The sequence below is a fragment of the Linepithema humile genome, chromosome 5 (genome assembly GCF_040581485.1).
Source record: "Linepithema humile isolate Giens D197 chromosome 5, Lhum_UNIL_v1.0, whole genome shotgun sequence".
Lineage (NCBI taxonomy): Eukaryota > Metazoa > Arthropoda > Insecta > Hymenoptera > Formicidae > Linepithema > Linepithema humile.
In genome coordinates this window covers 22,352,859-22,373,855 of record NC_090132.1, presented here as the reverse complement: position 1 = coordinate 22,373,855, position 20,997 = coordinate 22,352,859, and the positions used below count along the sequence as shown (strand labels likewise).

Here is a 20,997-nt window from a genome sequence, read left to right as displayed (position 1 = left end):
ACTGTCTCCCTCACTTCCGTGGGCAAGATTCCTTGCCCGAGATATCGTAGACACGATAACGCGACGACGACGACGCACGTTGTCGATTCGCTTGCGAACCAATCTTGGAGATTCGCACGAGGGAGGCCGCGAGATACATCAAAGCGCGGCGATGACGACGCGCGTCGCAGATTGCCCGCAGAGGCCAATCCTCGACGACGTCCTCGCACGCCTTCCGCGCGTCCGATTGATCGTCGGGAATCACCCCGACGGCCGCGTCGCGGCGCGGCGAGGGACACGAGGTCGCGCGCGTCATCGCCGTTCCGTTCTGCGTGATTAACGGTTAGGTAGTATGCGTGTCTTCGGACGACGACAGTCATGCGGTCATATTTTGGCAGGTCCGATGCGAGGTAGCGTCTGAATACGCATCAGATACGCGCGTCGAATATGCGAATGCTTGAATGTGGTTACCCTCTCTTACCCTTCGGGATGCATGCGCATGTGTCGTCGGATTCTGTACGAATGCGTCAGAGAAGAGCGAGCAGCGACTCGCAGCGAGTTTGAATCTTTGCGAAATTCGATCGTTCCTTATAATTCTCTCCCGCGTCCGCTTTCCGGAATGTAGACGAACGTGACGAGACTCGTATCGAAGCGATTCGAGAATTCGACGGCGCGGTCAGTAATTATCGCAATTTTTTTCTCAATTTTTTCTTACGCGATAATACACGTCCATGTTTTCAGGCTAAAATAGTTTTACACCGGATACGATCGATGTGACTTGGATTTGACAGCTTCCATCTGATATTTGAGACCGGCACGAGGTTGCGTTCGAACACACGTTTATTACAATGTCGAATTTGTTGTACGAGGCCAGCAATGGAGCGAGTCAGATGGCGAGTTATTTGTTTTAGTTTGCGGCTAAAAGATAAATGAGAAGGTAAGCGAATAATTTGCCGCTAATTATACGTCTCTTGTTTTTGTTTCAAACGAACATCGCATCGGAAATACGAATTAAAAACCGAGTGAATGAAAGGAATTTTGTACATTTCTTTCGATAAATTACAATGAAGGTAACGCTTTGCGCTTGATTTGCCTTTTCCACTAACTTTGTGTGTTTTCAGCTTGATGTTAAATTTTTCTCACACAGAATCAATAGGAAGAAAACTTTGAGAATAATAGGATGTTTGTTTTTCTTACTTAACAAAAGCATTTAATGCAAAAAGCTGAGCAAGGAACTTGCAACACGTCTCGTTTGTTCGGCTCTATAAATTCTGACTTGTTAATCCGATATCGCAACTTTTTGAAGAGATATACGAAGCTGGCTCGAGAAAGCAAGTCAAGTAGCGCGCGTTTATCTTTTCTGTCTCTTTATCAAGCGAGATAACAAAGTTACTCGCTGTCTGCCTTCCTATCGGTTTTGTGTAAACGCGACATTAAGTTGAATATACACAAGGCTGGCGGAGAAACAAGTCAAGCGTTTTCCTCCTCGATTAGCTGTTCCACCAATCTTTCGCGAATGAGACAGGTAAAGCACTCGTTACTCGACTTGTCCACCTACTGGCTTTGCGTAAAGTCGACTTTATGTTGAATACACTGGAAGTTGATAGAGAAACAAGTCAAGTAGCGTTTTACTCGGTTATTTATTCAGCCGATCTCTCTTTCTCCCTCTCTTTTTTTTCTTTCTTTCTATCGAGTGACAAGCGAGTCACTCAATCTATCCTTTTCCGCTATTGGCCTTCCGTAAACGTAAAACGTAGAAACGCTTTCCGGTGATGGTTCGTGCGTCCTGCCGTTCATTGGATGCTCGGTGCGAATGCAAATACATAACGCACACGTATAGACGAAGATAGAGATACGTATCATATATATAGTGTATATATATATATATATATATATATATATATATATATATATATATATATATATATATATATTGTATACGTACACGCATACGGACGGCCGATCGATTTTGCGTTCCCGATTCCGCGGCGCCCGCGACATGCAACGATCGGCGATGGGCCGAGCGTACACACTTACACGGGGGATTCACGCGGGTTTTCTGTGTCGTTTCTCACATAGGTCTCACGTCGAGCGCACGTCGACGAGCGTCTGCGATAGCACCGCGATGCGATCGTTCCTAGCTATAGATACGAGCGACGAATGAATCGCTCGCCGCGACTCCGCGACTCTGCGATCGGACAGCCGGAACGTTGAAGATAGGTATGTAGCAGTACTTGAAACTCTTTAACGCTGTGTCTCGCTTTATCTTCTGCCCGATAGCGTTCTCGATCCGAATCGTATCGGCAGCAGTAAGATCGGTTGTCGAGAGAAAATCGGATTAACGCACGAATATGGATCTTGCACAAGAATATCGTTTAGAGTTTGGTGTTTGTTTTTGTTGATTTAACTTTCAGAACTCAATTGTTTAATGTTCTGTTATAATTAAATTGTTTATTAATGCGATATTTAAATGTGCAATATTTTATTTAACATTAAATACATGTTTATCGAAAATTTAATCTCACAATTTTGATCACTTAAAAATCTTTTAATTTCACAAGTGATTGATTTTATTTTATACATGAATATGTGTTCCAAATTATTTACGTAACGTGGAAATGTCTTTGAATCTGAGTTGAATTGCAAATTATATATAAAATGCAGTAGATGAATTAAAATAAAATAACAGATTAAAAATATATCTAGCATGTGTAATCGTGAACATGTTGATGAAGACTTGATATTATTGCTGTCGGAGCGGATTGCTCGAATCAAGAACGCTATAACTCTTCTTCTTTATCTCTCACTAACATTCCCAACTCCCCTTTTTTTCTTTCAAACGCACGCTAATCTTTCCAAAGTACACACGACACCGTATATATCGTACCCGTGCACAGTTTATTGACCGTCTAATTTTAACAGATACAAAAAAACCAAGGCAAACATCCTCTACTATGACAATCGAGTTTGATTAATGCTTTGAGGCACGCAACTTTTAGCAATCTTTCACACAAAGGAGGCAGATTGCTAGATGAGGCTTCGAAGCTTTATATGAGGAATAAAGTAGCATTTTTATATCCAGCATTCTGGAAGTTCTCAAATAATTATAGTTCTATATAAAGCACATAATATTAAGTTTTGTTAGCTTTCGCATAGATCCGCCCTTGATTTAATCGCCTGGACTGTTTAGCTGCATTTCTACTCACTACTGGGCTAGAGATATGCACAATGAGGGTTTAACTTTAGAGAGCAGTTCTCGCAAAATAAAATTCACAAATGTTGCGTTTACCGGTGAGTTTCAGTTTCTAGAACAAAATCCACCGGTGAGATTAACGAAAAAATTTCAAGTTACCGGCGAATAAAATCCTCCTGCGAGACAGACCGTTAACAATAGCCACGGAAAATCTCCAAGGCTTCGAGTTCAAAAAATTCTATATAACAATCGTGATGAGATATAATTTTTGCAATAAATATAATAGAGTAGGATATGTAACGAATATAATTGTTAAATTGTTATAATAGAATTCGATCTAAAAAATTTTTAACTGCATTTTGAAGTAAAATCGTTCATTGGAAAGTAGTAGAAAGAGATAGAGATAGAGAGAGAGAGAGAGAGAGAGAGAGAGAGAGAGTGGGAGACTCATAGTTTTAAAACACCGATCACCGATTTTTGGAATATTCGATATTCGCTATCTACCGGCATGACTTCCTGTCGATTCCCTTCGACATACTTGTTTTTCGCGGTGTGTTGCCGACAGGTGCTCGTGGAATATCAGACCGTCCGTGAATTTTCGAGTAACTCCAGTGGCGATATATATATATACACATACGTATATATATATATATATATATATATATATATCGTCGCTATCGTAACGGCGCGTTCACCTCTCCCAGACGAGTCGTATGTCTCTAATCTCGTCGATCTTAACGCGCGCGCGAAAAAGGGGCTCGATCTTAACGTCGCTTCGAGCGCTCGTTCTTTTATCTCCGTAGAGCAATCCGTATTTTAGAATCGAGTAAAATAAATGGTCACCGCGCGAGCTCCCACCCCGTCGCTCATGTCCTTTTCCTCGGGTCTTAACGCCCGTGAATTCTTTCCATTAATTCTTTACCGCACGTAAGAACTCGCAAGACATGAAATAGCAGTAAATCCGTGAGGGAGAAAAGAAACCCCCGTGTCGCGTGACAGCTGGCTCCTTGCAGCGTAATAACATTCTGTCCCGTAAGTCTTGCAACAATGTTATTACATATTTCAATGCACTTACTCCGGCAGCAGACTCCAATGCAGACAATCTTACTGTCGCTACGTACGCGATCTCTCTATCGATGTCGAGAAAAGAGGTGGCACACACGTGGCATACACGCTATTGTACTATTTTACCATTCCACCGTGCTGGAAAACGGCCGAACTTTAGCCATTACGATTAACTTTAATCGTTTTCTATTTCGAAAGTATTATAGCCTCGACGTTTCAGTAACAGTAAAGTGCTATTCTTCTTTGAGAAATACCGTTATTTCAGGAATGTATCACTGTTGATAACAAATTATACAAATAAATACGAATTAAAGTACAGAATATGAAGAATACAATTTGTGCGATACTCGTGACGCGCACATGCTGTGAACGTTTATTTCGAGAGCTTTAAAAGAAAGGAGGACTGAGGGGATTGAGCTATCGTAAAAATTTCGCCTTTCTAGTTTGACCCCGACCTGGTTCGAAATGGCGGGCAAGTATCGCGGAGCACTCTCTGCATCTAGTTTGCATCGGCTTTGCATTTCTTCGCGGGAAAACATCGTTAGAAGCGTGTCTTGCTAAAAGGCAGAGAGAGAGAGGGAGATTGGGCTTCGCTCTGTACGTTACCGCTAAAAATACGCGATGGTGGTCGGACAGGGCCGTTGGGGGATGAAGCTAGGGCGGCGTCGCGCGCGCTGTATCGCTCTACTAAAGGGGATGCTGCATGCATCGGGCATTGTCAATAACACCGCCAAGATGCGATGGGCTGACAATACGTTGTGACACGCGCGTAGAAACGTCCATGAGATATTTAATCAGACCGGAAATCACCTACGCGACATAGATATTGAATGGATGTAACAATAGCAATAATGAACCGGAAAGAATTGAGAGACGAGTGATTATTTTGAAGGAAACTTGTTTTCGAAAGACTTGTTAATATCTTGATAAGTAAAAATCTGTAAATCGCAAAATTAGAAGAAGTATTTTTCTATTCATATATCAAAGATTCTTCTTTCATATTTTACATGTTAAAATTTTTAATATTTTCTCAATTTTATATAATTTAGTCAAGTTTATACATATATCTGCAACATAGTTTCTCATCTTGCTTGGTGCCTGAATTCGGCGTCGCTTTAAACGCGAGAATCACAATTCCGCGGAAAAATACTCTCGGGTGAATTAATCGCGTCGTTAATACCTTACCTTTTGTTTCAACGAGTTTATTCACGTGCTTTTCCACTCGCTGGACATAAATAATCGTCCACTGCGAGTTTTCATTGTACGGAGATTATGAGACACATGCACGAGCAGAATTGTAACTGTAATATAAAACTAGCATAATTTTCGTACAGTAAATTTAGTTTTCGACACTGCAGATACGAAAAAATGTATCGTCGCGTTTCGGTCGCCAACAATAAGCACAAAAAAATTGGCGTGTTGCATAGGACAAAAATGTGAATTTGAAATTATGCATTTACATATCTTCGATCTAGAAAAAACCAAGCGACACAAAAAATATGTCATCTTTTAAATTATCTCGAAAATAGCTGGATAAAAGACGCCAGAAATCACTGTAACAAAAAATTGCTTAATACATTTATTCCGTTGCTTAGTATTTTTTTTCTTTTTTTAAAAAATAAAACAAATTCACATTCGTAATGTTCTCGAATTAAGAGCGATTTTTACAAATAATCTGAAAACTTTGAATAAATTTTTGGATTAAAATTGTCTAGATATATCTTTTTCTAAACACGTGTAACTAGGATTTTTAAGAATTTTAGCTGTATTATGTCTACGGTTTTTTTTACCAAACTGTATTATCTTCTAAATAAAAGGAACAGCTGACGCGGCGGACGGCCAAGTGATTAAAATCCTTCGGCTTTTTATTTCGATGCTCGAGGTATTTCCGCTCGCCGGAGCGTAAACGCAAAATGAGAATAGGGCTAAGGGGATGTCTCGTCTTTTCCCCGCAATTCGTAGATGTGAATCATCAGCCTCGTATCGATGTTCGATATAGTCAGGGACGTATTAACACGTACAAACTACATCGACCGTAATTGCGAACGTAACAGGGAGGATAGTGGAATTGTGCGATTAGCAAATTGATAGATAAAAATAATCTGGCGTAGAGAACGTAAAAAGGTCCGAATTTTATGACAATTGAGAACCGGACTGACTGCGCTAATGCAAAATTCGTAGGTGTGACATTAATATAATTGAATAAAATTGATTGGAGAGGAATAACTCGCGCCGCTCTCTTCACATTTTCGATTAATGCAGGAACTTAATTCAGAATCCATTATATCCATTTCATAAATGTGAAATTTCAAAATACGGTTCCGCCACTGAGTTACATAAAATTTAAATTCACGCAGTCATTAACAACACGAGTGTGTACAGAATCATTACTGAAATATCGGCTGTCCATACGAATTTATCGTGTTTAAAGTGTAGCAGAATTATCCAAAGGGTAAAAAATTTCATTTTATCTCGGGATCCAAATCTCAAATCGTTATGTCCGCGTAATGAAGGAAACTACGGAGGAAGGATCGACAGAAAAATCGCTGTATTTGCGTGATAATTAGGTGACAAGAAGTTGGTTTGATAACGCGTCGACGTGAACACGGGCTGAAATCTAGCGCGACATTCGGTCGCTAAAAATAGGAAGCGCTTACCCGTCCATTGAGATTCCGGATCGATCGATCGCCGTTGGCGCATCCTGCCGTGTAACATCGACGAGTAACCGACATTTACATCGTTTGAATTTCGTTTTTCCAAAGAGACCGCTGGTTGTATTGATCTGTTGACCGTCGACGATGGCGGCGAGCCGAATGACACGAGAAATGTAAGGAGAGCGTAACTCTCTCTCTCTCTTTCTCTCTCTTTCTCTCTATATATATATATATCTCTATCTCTCTCTTTCACATCGCTGTTATAAACCATACATTACAAGGCGACGCGAGTATCGCGAGAAAGAGCTATCTCTTAAATCTATAAGATTTGTTCGCACAGCGCTTTGCACTTAACGTTGTCTTAAATGGCGATATCGATCGAAACAGTATATTTCTAAATCAGGCTATACAAGATAATCTGTATCATAATTCCTGAAAAAACAAACTGTGAGTTAATACTTAGCTTTTTTGACAAGAGTTTTTTCAAAATAGATCTTCCATTATTTGCTCTGTCCTAAATATTAATTGACAATATTCTAGAAATAATGTCAACTTGGAATACATGCAATTAAATTTTTCAGTCTATTTCTATATATTCATAGCATTTCTCGTCTTGTTGGAAGAGATTTTGTTAAATAAATAACGATGTGAGATATAATGTTTCGTTTTGATCACATTTATTTTAATGTATAAAAATTTATTCGCGTGTAAAAAAAAAAACTTAAGAATTACTACTCCAAGATGACATTCTCTCAAATTGAAGGCGGGAAATGACAGAGAGAGAGAGAGAGAGAGTCAGTAGGTCGACACTATCAAATTTCTTCCTTCATTTTCCCCTTTCTTCCGCTCTTCTCATTTCTTTCCTCTATCTCATTCTCTCTCTCCTTTATTATTATTTATCCCTTTAATTTGTGCCGGAGCGTCGGCGATATCTCACCGCGAGACGTGCCGCGTATGAAGCGTGCCCATTACTCGCTGCGATCCGACAATATACGTCGGAGTGGAGCGCGATCTTTTAAATTAAAGCCATTAGATCCGTAGCATTATTATCAAAGGCCCGATACTCTATGAGACTCCATAAAAACTCCGTGAGTTAATTCAATGGCGCAGTTAGAGCGCGGGGACGGAACAAATTCACTGTTTGACGATGTCGATACACGTAAAATGATACCACGCGCCTCGCTGAATTTTAATTACGCTCTATCTTGAGAGAACCCAACAGACTTAACAGCTAAGACGTTTAATAATGAAAATGAAAATTTATTCAATTTGTGTTAATCAACAGAGAATTAAAGTTAAAATTAAAATTAAAAGTGCGTTTTCTTAAGTCAATCTTGCATTATCTGTGGCCGAAAGGACGCTCGGCGATTCAATAATAATGTTTTATATAGACGTACGTTGTACTTTATATATACTTGATTGGAAATATAAATAGGAAATTAAACAAGAGGCACAAATAGCTATTAGACCGCAGGTGCCAACGAATCTGCCGCGCCATTAAGTTAACATCAATAAAATCGACCGATGTCTACGTTGGTTATCGGAGCCGGCTAATTATAATCCTTTTTCTTTCTCGCGCGCGAAAACTTTTCCTTTGATAAATCAAAGCTCTCCTTCGACGGGATAACGAGCATAAAATTATGGGCCATTCGCCCCGCGCCCTCGCGAAATTGATCCGATTCTCTCGCTGTCTCTCTCTTTCTTCCTCGCCTTTCCTCTTTTTAATTGAATCGGATTATGGAAACGCGTCGGGCATTTCAGACGTCGCCACGGCGAATGTCAATAATCTTAAGTGCCTATGAGATGCGGGATTATTTGAAATTCATTGGATTTGTAGAAATCCGAGGAGAGAGCCAACCGCGCGGCTTTTTACAGAATCGCAATGCGGAGAATCGAGATCGAGATAGCGCAATAGGGAAGAGCTACACATCTGCATCCCTCGCTGTGCATTGCCTATAATTTCACTCCCCGATATTGCACATTCGGCTTTGGTAAAAAGGAACGATATATATATATATTCGGAATAATAACGATGTGACACGAGTTTTAGTTTTTCATAAAAAATTCGCGATATGCTAAGTATTTCTAACCAGAAATTTTTATTTTTATTAAAAAGAAACGATATTCGGCGCTTTTTGTCATGCTGCTAGGTTTTTTTTTTTTTAAAGCTCGCTGTAAAACATTGCTAAAGATAAAAACGAGTAAACATCAATAAAGAAAGCCGTTTGATTATCGGCTTGTAGCGCTCCGGCCTAATTTGTTGGGTCAACGAGTATACACCAATTAAGTTCGATTGCTACTTAGCGCTTGCACAACTGTTGTCTCTGCCGAGTGCGATCGATTAAAGAGTATATTTTATTATCGCAGCGTAGAAACATAAAGTTTGATAAAGGTTTTAATTAAAGAATTCGAGACTAAGCTGACGTTTTATTTCGAGAATGAAAAATTCGAAAGATATAAATGACGCCTCTTAATTTTTCGCTTAGACGAATCGATCTTGAGTTTGGCAAGGAGGTTTCTAAATGGGTGCTCGCGTGCACGTTTAGCGGACAATACGGACGGGCTAACGATCGATTCTGGTTTTGTAAGAACCCAACGTTATATACTTTCATCGTAATCCGAGTCCACATACGGGGAAACCCGAAAACAAGGTTAATGCGATCGCAATAATTGCAACGCATCCCGCAGACAATCGTGAGGGAGAGACCTTCGCGACTAGAGCAGTGCCACATAAATTAAAGCACGTTGTACATTGGCTCGTGCCCAAACGTTTACGAGCTCGCATCATCTGTGAATCCCACGCGGTCCAAGTGTGCAGCGGATGCGTTCATATGCCGTACGTATTGATACGTGGAACATATATAAATACTTTGATCCGTCGGCGTCTTGGAAATGTCAATATTTTACATCGATATCTCTTGGAAGTGTCGATGGTGCTTTTAATAGTTGATGAGCATCAATATTTAAAAATGTCGATTGCATTTATACTCGGGATGTAATAACGTCGAGCGTGTATTATTACGTGGCTGTTAATTCATTAATAATAAAATTTTTTTTTACTTAAAAAGTTATCCGACAAAATTATTAAATTTATAATAATAAAATTGTGATTAGAAAACGTTTTGATCGTGTTGTAGAAATTTATGGTATATCTATTTATGATATATATAATCGCATTTATAAGTTCACTGATGACAAATCTCAAATCAAATCAAAAAATCTAAAATTACCGTTTATCGATTGAATTAACGCGGAGTGCCAATTTATATTCTTCTCGTCCCGACGTCCAATATTATAAAGCGCTCTCGCGGCTTTATGAAATAAGACACAGTGGCCGGGTCGCCACTGTTCGAAAGGGCTGGCGTTCCTCCCTAGTCAACGCTGGTCGTTACAAAAGGTCGGAACAAACTTGGTCTGCAACGTGCGGCACTCGAGGGATACGCGCGGAAAACGCAGACGAATTCGCGGCACGAGCCGTGACAATCGATCGCCACGACGGTACGGCACTTGGGTTCTCGGGCGCCTCTCCACGCGCGCCATTGTCGCGCGCGCTTTTGGAAAAAAAAAAGGGAAAGAAAAACGCCGTGGAACCGACCGCTCGAAAAACGGCCGTTTACATTCGTTTCTTTTTCTTCTTCTTCCGAAGAAAAGAGACCGCGATGCAACGACGACGAGGAGCGACGACGCTCGGCGCGTTGAGCGTCGCGGCGCGGCGGGATTCAAAATGTGCCGATTGTATCTGTTGGTGCCAGTGACCCCCTATTGATTCCACGCTCAGCGAAGCACAGACCAGACCCTCTCCCGTTCCCGCCCTTCTCGCCACCCTCTCGTCCTCGGCCTCGTTCCTTCTCTCTCGCCCTCTTTCTCTCTCCCTCCCTCGCTGTCGGCTGGCTCGTTCTCGTCCGCCTCCCCGTTCGCCACCCCAGCGTTTCCTCGTGTTCGACCACCCTCCGTGCGCCCACCCGTTCTGCCCTCTCGCTCCTTCGCACGCTTACGCGCGCTATACCGCCCGCTCGCAGCGGTGTCCCACGCGAGTGAGCGAGTAAGCGAGCGAACGAGCCTGACACCGGTTTCACCCTGTAGCTGCTCCCAACCGACTAACCAAGCAACCTAGGCGAAAATAATTCCACCTTTATCACGAAGGCACCGCGCAAAACGCGCAACCTACCTGCGGCCGTTCGTGCGGTTGGTGGATATTCCGCACGTCGGAGCCGGCCGCTTCTGTCCGCCTGACAATGAAGGCAGAATTATTACAAGGCTGAGCGTCTTGAGCCGCTTTCTCCCAGCGCCTGGCAAGCGTGAGAAACTTGAGAGAATTTTAGATCGGGATTCTGAAACTTCTGAAAGACTCGCGCTGTAGAAATGTCTTTCCGTAAGTCCAGCGGGAGGTTTTGACCGTTTTATCGGCATCTCCGACCCGCTGCGCGCGACGTCGAGAAACTACGTTTTTGCGCGCCTATTGTTCCGCGAAAACCATTAATTTTGTTATCGAGTTGCGATACTTTTTCAGACAGCCGTAAGAACGCGCCGTTGAATGTACAGAGTACCTACGAAATGAATAGCCGGCTTGAGAAGGTATATTTTTTCATCAACGTCAGATCGAGCGCCTTTCTCCGTGATTTCTCAATCTCGTGAAATTAAATGTCTCGATTAGCAAGCTTCGAATAATCATTTTGTTCAACTGCACTTGATATTAAGTAGAAAAGTAAAGAGAACTGGAAATTCGCTATGTATTTGTGTCTGTGAAGCTTTGGAAAAATCCATGTCGAGCGGTAACGCAACATTCTTTATTCTAATCGCAACCCTCGTTAACGCTGGTTTTTTTTCTGAATCAAGTGACTATATCTCTGCAAGAGCTATGAGAAATTTGTTTGCCCAATGAAAGGCGTCTGTAATGGAGTTCGAAAACAGGAGCAAGTCGATAGCGGCGGTAGTTTCAGTGGAAATCGCACGACGAAGAGTTACTGGGACAGCCGGACTATACATATGCCGTTGTCCCCCCGCTGGTTCGGAACCTGCGTTAAAGTGTAGATCGTAGATTAATGGCAACAGTAGACCACGTTTGTGGATAGGGGAGGGGAAACGGAGGGGAATGAAACCATTTATAGAGCGCATTCCCGTATTTTTAAAGGAGCCGTACGGCTTGCTGCCGGTTTTGGATCTTTATTACGGCAACTATTGGTCCATAAATTTGTGAAACTATTCAACCACAGTTCTACTTTATTAGACCGTTACGTTTTTATGATTTTCTCCCAAGAGCGGCTCTCAAGTTTGTAAAACACGACGTGCCGGAATAGTCACGTGAAGAAGAGGGCGATGTAAGAAATCTTTAAAAAGTTTGACAGATGCGGAGCAATTTTATTGACATTGAATTGAACGTTGCGTTAATTAAAAGTTACAGTTAGATGTCTAAATTTAGCGCAAAATGTGCAGCGGGAAGAGGGACGTTTGTCTTGGCGCAGAATTAGCTTCGCAAGTGCAATTTTCCTCCGTTCTAACGGGGGTGATAACACGTCCCATCATATATGATGGAAGATTCATGAAGGTCTCATTGTTACATGGCGAGGAGAGGCTGTTACCGTCGTCGGTTCGTTCATCCCGCATCCGCGCCAAGTAGGCGAGCGAACTTTTATCACTGTCGAGGAGCGGAATGCCCGTTTCTAAGTTCTACGCGCATAAGGTCTAGATTCTATGGCACGAATTATACGCTATTTGGGCCAGCGTCGCTCGCGTGCTCCGCTTGTTTCGCTGTGTCGTCGAAAGAGAAGCCAATCCGTTCTGCCGCGAGTCACGAAAACGACGCGGATCTACGAATATCGCATGACAAATTGCGCCTTTTTGCGGTACTTTTTGCATATTGTTTTACGGCCGCGTTACGACGACGTCACCGTTATTTGCAAAATAATATCTAGCTTTTTCCAATAACCTATATAAAAATATAAAAATAACGCAACGCCAGACACTTTTCTATAGAATTGAATGCTCCGAAGAGCGCGCGGTAGGATTTCTTTTATCACACGACCGCGTGCATTCGCAGAAAAGTGGTTTTCGTTAACACATTCTACGTTATTTAAATTAAAAATTTGCATTGTATATTAACGCGTCTCGGCGTGCAATTTTTTTTCCGTTGATACTCGCACTCTCTTGCTCTCAATGGAAAAGTGTCAAGCCGTACGGGGGATACATAAAATATTTGTTCCGTATATAATGCAACAGATCTACGTGGCATTCTCATTGACTTGAAAATGCCACGTGAAAACCGACGGGAATACATTACACGTCGGATGCGAGCCGCAGCGAACGGGAAAGGATAGATCGAGTTCAGTTATGCGAAACTAATAATGCCGCGTGCCTGTCCGGCGTTCGCTTGAAACCGCGTTGTGCCGTTCCTTGCACAACTACGTGCTTCCGCAGCGAAGTCGATATATCGCCGGACTTATGATACACCAACAAATATGGTCGAAACTCGCTTTTATCCGTAAGGCAGCAGTGACTCACGTATGAATTAAAGCTGCGCGGCGTGTGATGACTCATACGCGCGTGTGTGTCTCCTCCCTTCGGTGCGATAAATCAAGATATACGTCCTCGAAACTGGAACGTACTCTCTCGATCGAGGATTGAACTCGATATAATTTCGGCGCGTTGAATTTTCGACACTGCGGATGTCCGAGGAAAAGAGGGAAATAAAAGCGACGGGTAATCCCGTTGGCAATTTATCGAGGAGCACAATATTTATTTATAAGTGCGCAGCTCCATCGAACTGAGATTTCGCCCCCAAGAAGAAGTGGAATTTCAAACGGCGCGACTACGAACTGAAATATTCTTGTTTACTCGCTACTTCTCAAACTGAATTCGCAATTCTCTTATGTGCGAATCCAAGCGCATAACGCTTCTTCTACGCGAGTCTTGAGAGCGGACTGAGCTGGCAGCTCCGTCGGCGTCGGTCTATGGAATTTTCATAAGTCCCGTGCGGGAAAAGTGGTGTTAATTAAAAGCGTAAAGTTCATCGCGCCCGACGAGACTTCGCTTACACATCGGAGTTACTGCATAACAATAAATTCGGCGCGGAAAGTTCGCGACGGAGGTTGGTTCGTTGGCTGTGCATAACGACGCGACCGGTAATAACTCGAGTTTCAGAATAATTGTTTGCTCGCGAATTCTGCGAGAAGAAGAAATTTCCGGTTTTGCCGCGGCGTGGTACGTACACACGCCAACTACTATGAAATGAAAGAAATTCGTGGGTGCACGGACGGAGAATTGTCGCCGTAAGTAGGGATGATTAACTCTCTTAGTGGCTGCAATTTTCGCGAAAACGCTCTTTGAAACTGCTGTTTTGTGTGAGAACGCCGAGGTCCGGAAAAAAATCTACAAAAGTAGTTTCTCTCCTAAACTCGCTAGATTTTACAAAAATAAATGCGAGGAAACCTTGCGGAGAAAATTGTTTATAGATAAATTGTTTTGCTGTTTTGTTTTTCCTGTTTTCTCTCTTCCTTTTCTCGTTGTTTGAAATTTTGATCAATAATAAAGTTTGAGGTAATTAAGCTGGAATGCGTGACGTCATGTTTTAATTCTGTGACTGAGAAATTCCAATGTCCGCGGGTGGCGGAAATTACGAAGTACGGAAACACAAGTAACTCCGGAATCAGTAGGTATGTGGTTGTCGAACGGAATGGTAGCTTCATTCCACGTCATATTATATTTTGTATCTCCTTTCTTTTACGTGAATGTAAAATTAAACACACAATCTTTGGAAAATTATTTAAAAATGAAGAACTACGCATATAAATATCAGTTCAGCGGAATGTTAAAATAATAGATAATCGATATCGAAATAATTATAGATATCAGAATGTTAATAATAATATTAGTACAATTAGCAAAAACATATTAATACCTTTTGCATTCGTTAATATCGTTAAGAATTCTTCGTTTGATATATTCCGATCGTTTTGCCGTCGTTCAAAAATTTTAGGAATCCGCGTAAAATACTTTCGAAATAAATGGCGATGTCGAAGCTTACATTGCAATAACGCTGCAATACATTGCAGCTCTCGATATCTTTACATAGCGAATAACTCTGGACGCGCGAGGAAAGTCAGCCAGCGGCTCGTCCGAGCATATTACAGTCTGCGTATTTCACCCCGTGTACACCACTGACCTCACGCCAGAACGCCCCCACACGCGGTACTCCAGCTCTTTTCAACACTGCGGCGTATCAAGTATAACACTTTCGCGGTGCCGCGGGCACGAGTGCCGGGCTTGCTCGAGTGGCGCGTTGTTCTCGCGCGAGTACGACCTCGTTAGAGCAAACGAAAGAGATTTTTCATCTGTATATGAAGAGTGGCTCGAAAACCGCAACGGTGCACATTTCGATGATGGCCCATTTAGATTGTTCGAAAGCAACTTTTCTTCGCCGACAATTTTAACATATTATATATTATGTATGTTAAATATGATATAAGATATGAATCTATCTCGACGAGGGTATGTATATTAAAGTCTCGTTAAAGCAAGATCAAACCTGAACCAAACAAAACTCTTGCTATTTTTTTTTTTTTTTTTTAGATATATCAGGCTCAATCCAAAATGGGTTTTATATTTTAATCAGATCGACTTATGATTATTGCAAAATGTCAGAAATTGAAATAGAATGGAACGAAAGATTAATCCGAAATTGATTATCGATTCCAATTACGATATCGCACTGTGTGCATCGAGAATTACTGCAATTTTGAAATGCCTGGAAATAGTTGCTTGTTTTTTTAGCAATAATAAGCACTCGTTATCAGCAGGTATATCAATTTCCGTCCACGCGAAGATAACTTTATACTTGCAAGCCGCACTGAACTTTTCTTGTTTAAGTAACATTATTTTTTTTTTTCTTTTTTTTTGCACAATTGTAACACAGAGCGTATAAAAACACTCGGAGACGTCGCTCACGCATCTAATTCTAATTTTTCTCTGTATCCGTAGAATGGACATCCTGTTGCGAGACATGAACGCGCCGTGGCGATGACAAGTCTGATCTTGGAGAACGCCGACTTGAATCGACTCTTTCCGAAATGCCGGCCTAGGGGCGGTCCACCCCCGGCCCCGGGGGCCTCCACGCAGAGCAGCCAGCAGCCGCATGACAGCCCCTGCCAGACGGAGGCCGCTGCTATCACCACCGCCACCGCCGCGACCGCCGCAACAGCCGCTGTCACCATCGCCTCTACGAACACGTCGACAAGCGTCTCCGCGATATCGGACGACATGATCGACCTCGAGCGCGACACCTCCGACAGGCAAGTTAAACCGATTTATCGGGCGAAGCGAGGGCGATTGGGTTAATCTGGATACTCCGAAAGAAAGGGGAAGGAAAGGAGAAGAAGCCGATGGACGATGATACCTTTCTTTTGACAATTTAGGCTCAATATTTCCGGCGATAATAGACGATCTAGCGCGCAGAGCATTATTAAGGAAAATTGGCTTTGATACTTTCAGCATGTATTTGATAAAACAGTACAGAGTATAGAAAGCGGAACAGTAACATAATTGTAGCTCCTAACAGTAATTTCATTCTACCATTCTTTTATGTCTTTACAACGAGCGAAATTGTTACGGACGTAATGTGAATATGTGTAAAAATTTCATTCGCATTTTCATTATTCTGCCTAACATTAAATATGGATTATGAGATGGCTAATTGCTTAATTGAGAGGAGCTGGATGGAGCACAGCCGTACTAAAAATGCATAGCTGTATTTAAAAAATAATTTATTAGAAAATGTGTTGCATATATATCTTTTGTGTAATTCACGCGCCATTTAGAGACGATTTAAAATATTTGCTGGAAAAGGGGCGAAATCGTGCTGCATTCGTGTTCCCTCAAACAGTGACAGTGCACGTGCTATCAATCTTCGTTATAAGCAATGGTTCGAGAATTGTGCCGCTTATTTTTATTTATTTTTTTTTTAATTATACTTTTTTTAACAATTGCCGATTGTTAAGAGTGCCAAGTTACGTTCGTAGGTATAGGAAACGAGCGAATGGCAGAAAAAAATCAGGTTCGCTGTCCCGTAGGACGGCGAGCGTGGCGCCCGGTTTCACGGTCGAGGGCCAACTACCGCACGCCACGAAGCCGCTTTCGTCGAGCTCGTCCTCGGCGTCAGGACGCAGCGAGGACGCGCCGCAATACGGGAGTCTACCGGGCAGCGATCACCAGGGACAATCGCAGCAGGACGATAGCGGGCCCGAGGAGAGTCCCGTGTACATTCTGACCTCGGCCAAGGGTGGCCCCAGCTACAAGCTTCGGGATTCGAGGTAGCGATGTAAACAATAATATTGTGCGTGTACACATTAAATTATAATTAATTAAAGGCCACACAGTGCCAATTTAAAAGAGCCAGCGCTCCAATTAGTCGGTTAAAATGCAGTTAAAATGGAGATAAAAATTAATTCATGTAAATTGCAGAGTCAAACAGCTGAATCGCATAAAAGTCGATAACAGACGGCCAAATCGAGATATGAACACTTGCGTGCACGTGAAAATGTATTACGTTTCGTATTGCAGCATTAAATTCGAGAGCGGACTCCGCGCGTTTAACGATGAAACGTTCACTGACGATTCAAGTCCATTTGACGTTTGGTCTTTATGTATCTACATAGTCAGTGGACACGAGCGCCCAGTTTCGATAGCCGATACAGTTCTACAGGTTTCACAACCCGACACAGCTCGATTCCGCGTCGTCCATGTATATTCAACGGGGCGTTAATTTCAAGCTTAATACCGACGATACTCGAGCGGAAATGTCACTCAAATACCAGCTTCTCCCTCGCTACCATTAACGTGTCGCGCAAGCTGCGCGATGTATAGCAAACAAGTCAATATATCCGCGACAATGTAATCCGTTCAGCAAACATTTTTCTCTCTCTTTCTCTCTCTCTCTCTCTCTCTCTCTCTCTCTCTCTCTCTCTCGCGCGCGCGAAGCTTTACTTGACGAAATGTCTTCGACGTCGGCGATAACATCTCGTGACTTTTCGCGATTTGTAGCGTCACGCGCGTTTCTGTAGGAACGCTAAGAACGGCTATAAGCTAAAGAAGTAGATTTACAGCCGTTATGTCAAACCCGCATACGACCCGTAGCATAGCGATAACATCCTATTTATCTCCCCTCAAATTTTATTCCCATAAAATACTGCTATTATTGGAAACAAATTGAAATTGAGTTTAATTTTGCACAAATTTCTTTTTAAAGAAAAAGTTTTAAGAACTCGGTTTAACATTCCTTAAGCTATTGCACCACTCGTCTTAAATAAATACATTTTTTTCAATTAAATAAAGTATCGCGAATAAATTTCATCAGGAATTACAACTTCTGATATCGTTTGAGCTATCATTTTTAATCGCTAATTATTGACTAAGCTGCTCGCTTATCGTCGGTGGTAATCGATAGAAGGATGTACAAGTACTATTTATCTTTGGGTATTTAATCCGAATGTTTTCAAGTATAGTTGATTTAAACAGCGCGAATATTCAGTTGATATTAAATTATTCCAAGACATTCATTTATGCAAAATTTTACGAAATAAATTTTCATCTATTCTCGCAAGTAATTAAAGTGTTGGGATAACGCTATCTCTGCGCTTTTATCTATTAATCAATAGAATTTATTTTATCTTGAAGATCTTAAATTTCCTTTTATGTAGGACAAGAGAAAAGGTTTTACTCACTTTTATAACTCGGAGTTACAATCCAGATTTCGATCCAGCACTGCTTTTTTCGATGTTAGTTTTATATATCATCGAGATAACATCTTGGAGTTTGCGTTTGAAAACGACAGAAGCGGCATCCAGATGGGAGCCGCAGGAGTTACAGAGCTTAAAAGTCGCGCCCGTTTTCTCATACATATGTCTCGCGTCACGCCTCCGTGTTCTTCACGTCAGTGATCTCGATGAATATTTTTCAATAAAGCATTCCGGGCGGGCCGTATTACTCTAAAGACTGATAAATTGCGCGTAAAGATGAAATTAGTTGGGAAAGTTGGAGAAGGCGCGTCGGTGGGCATATTAAATCCGTTCACGGTGTAAATTATGGGTACCACGCGTCAGTTTTGGGGTTAGCTCACCTGTCAGACGTCCAAGTTTACACGCGTAAAATCACCAATTTTCTTCATACACAACTTGATAACGTGATGAAACAAAATTAATTTATTGGAATATAACATATTTTGCTAGCATTGCCTTGACCGGATTTGACGTCAAGATTTATAATTCGCCATATCACAACTTTACCTACTGATGAACATTAATGTAAATGAATTCATGTAGATAGAATAACTAGTATAGAATATATGGATGACTTACTTTTCTCAAGAGTGACATCAAATAGATTTTAGATTACATTGAATTTAAATAACGTGAAAAAAGTAGAATTATTTTTAAAATATTTGTGCCACTTTTAAGATAAATGACATCTACAAGTGTTATTAATTTTGAACTATTAATATCTAATAGGTATTAAATTCAATTAAGATAAATTTGAAGGATTAATGTTATTTTGCAGCTGCAGAAATTGTTTTAAGGATGTAACAAACTCTTGTATTATCCTACAGAATTATAGAAATTGCTGGTGGTCGAGAAGTATTCTCACAAAGCCGAGGGAAGGTAGCAGCTAGAAAATCACGATTTCTGGCTGCATCAAATTCTATAAATAACGAGGATATTCAAACTGATAATAAGCTAGTTAAGAAGAATAACAAATCTCCTAGCACGCAGACCATATGGGAGTTAAGAAGCCGGTAATTATATTTTTTGTTCAAAGCTATGTTAAAGTTTTGTGATATTGTTTGTAACATTCTGTTGTACAATTGTACTCTACAATTTATTACGAATTTTTAGATGCGGTGAAACCAGAAAGCAACGTGCAAACCGGGAAGTAACAGAGACTGTATTTGCCTCAGAGGTACACTCAGTACGACGCAATCCTACAAAGTCCATTCTCGATTACGACTCACCTAAGAGCAACCGTAGCAATCGCATAATTAATTACGATTCAATTTTAAATAGCAATAATGTAGAATATACGGTACCAAAAAGTATTACCGACCTGGACTATGGATTACCAAAAAGTTGCGTAGATTATCAATCAAATCACAACACACCTGCGAGAAGTATGGCTATTGTCAGCGACGGCGAAGTTGTTGTTTTCGACGATATCGATGACAATTGGCAGGGATTGCGATTAGATTTGGCGTCGAGTAACACAAATCAAGTGACGACGACGAGTCTAGATTTGGAGACAGATGATTCTCAGAGAGGTCGTATCGCACCGGAACCACCTAGTTCCAGCGTTGGAAGTACACCTAGTCCTACAACGGCATATCACCGCAATACTTCAGAATTCTTTAAAGTAATAATGCTTAAGAAATACGTGCGTTGTATACGTGCACCGAGGAACTTTTATACATCTCTTGCATTCAACTTTTACAGGTTGTTACACCAGCGAGTGATTGCGAGGCAGATTCTCCTTCTCCAGAACGTAATCATAAAGTTGCAAGAGTTATTGGTGAATTACCAATTGCACAGTATTCTGGCAGTCCAAGGCGTTATGGAGTCCGCGAAAATACACAGCTTCCTAGCTTGTTATCATCGCCTTCAATGTATATGACACCGAGGCCTGGTTTTCCTCAAAGAGTATTACCAACAACACCAAATCACAATAAGGTAAAGATTATATACAACTTAAATAATGGTCTATTTGATGATATGAGCTAACAATTTTTAATATTTTATTTATCTATCTTATATTTCAAGAAGGAAGATATCTCTGCAGAAATCATTGTAGACAAGACTGTGATAGAAAATATTAGTAACGAAGACCAGATTGTACATCCTTCAACTCCATCACCAAAGGCCGAAGAGGAAGAGGAAGACTCTTTAAAACCGTCAACTTTACCTGCTGATAATATAAGCAGTCTTGTCTCGCCAGGCGGTAGCACTTTTGACTATCTGTACGAATTTTCAGAGACTAGAAAAGTATTAGAAGAATTTTTCAAATGTCCGGCGCCGACGAAAGAAAAAGAAAACAACATAGAGTCTTTTCCTTTCCAAGTAAGTTTTCTGCTTG

At 41.3% G+C, this 20,997-nt stretch overlaps 1 protein-coding gene across 17 annotated transcripts in view; it reads left to right on the top strand.

The window, feature by feature from the left end:
• The window catches only part of LOC105676159 (uncharacterized), a 36,443-nt gene that overhangs the window by 940 nt on the left and 14,506 nt on the right, over window positions 1-20,997 (top strand). For 3 of the 17 annotated variants that reach the window (XM_067355256.1, XM_067355253.1, XM_067355254.1), the window contains exons 1-7: window positions 1,405-1,504; window positions 15,865-16,175; window positions 16,902-17,192; window positions 19,484-19,669; window positions 19,770-20,280; window positions 20,361-20,594; window positions 20,685-20,981. In XM_067355256.1, the coding sequence (XP_067211357.1) occupies window positions 1,496-1,504; window positions 15,865-16,175; window positions 16,902-17,192; window positions 19,484-19,669; window positions 19,770-20,280; window positions 20,361-20,594; window positions 20,685-20,981 (1,839 nt within the window). In that variant the 5' untranslated portion in view covers window positions 1,405-1,495. Of the gene's footprint in view, window positions 1-720; window positions 917-1,207; window positions 1,505-2,058; window positions 2,200-15,864; window positions 16,176-16,901; window positions 17,193-19,236; window positions 19,386-19,483; window positions 19,670-19,769; window positions 20,281-20,360; window positions 20,595-20,684; window positions 20,982-20,997 lie in introns of those variants that run through there. The other 14 variants (XM_067355259.1, XM_067355257.1, XM_067355269.1 and 11 more) reach the window with 11 other exon arrangements.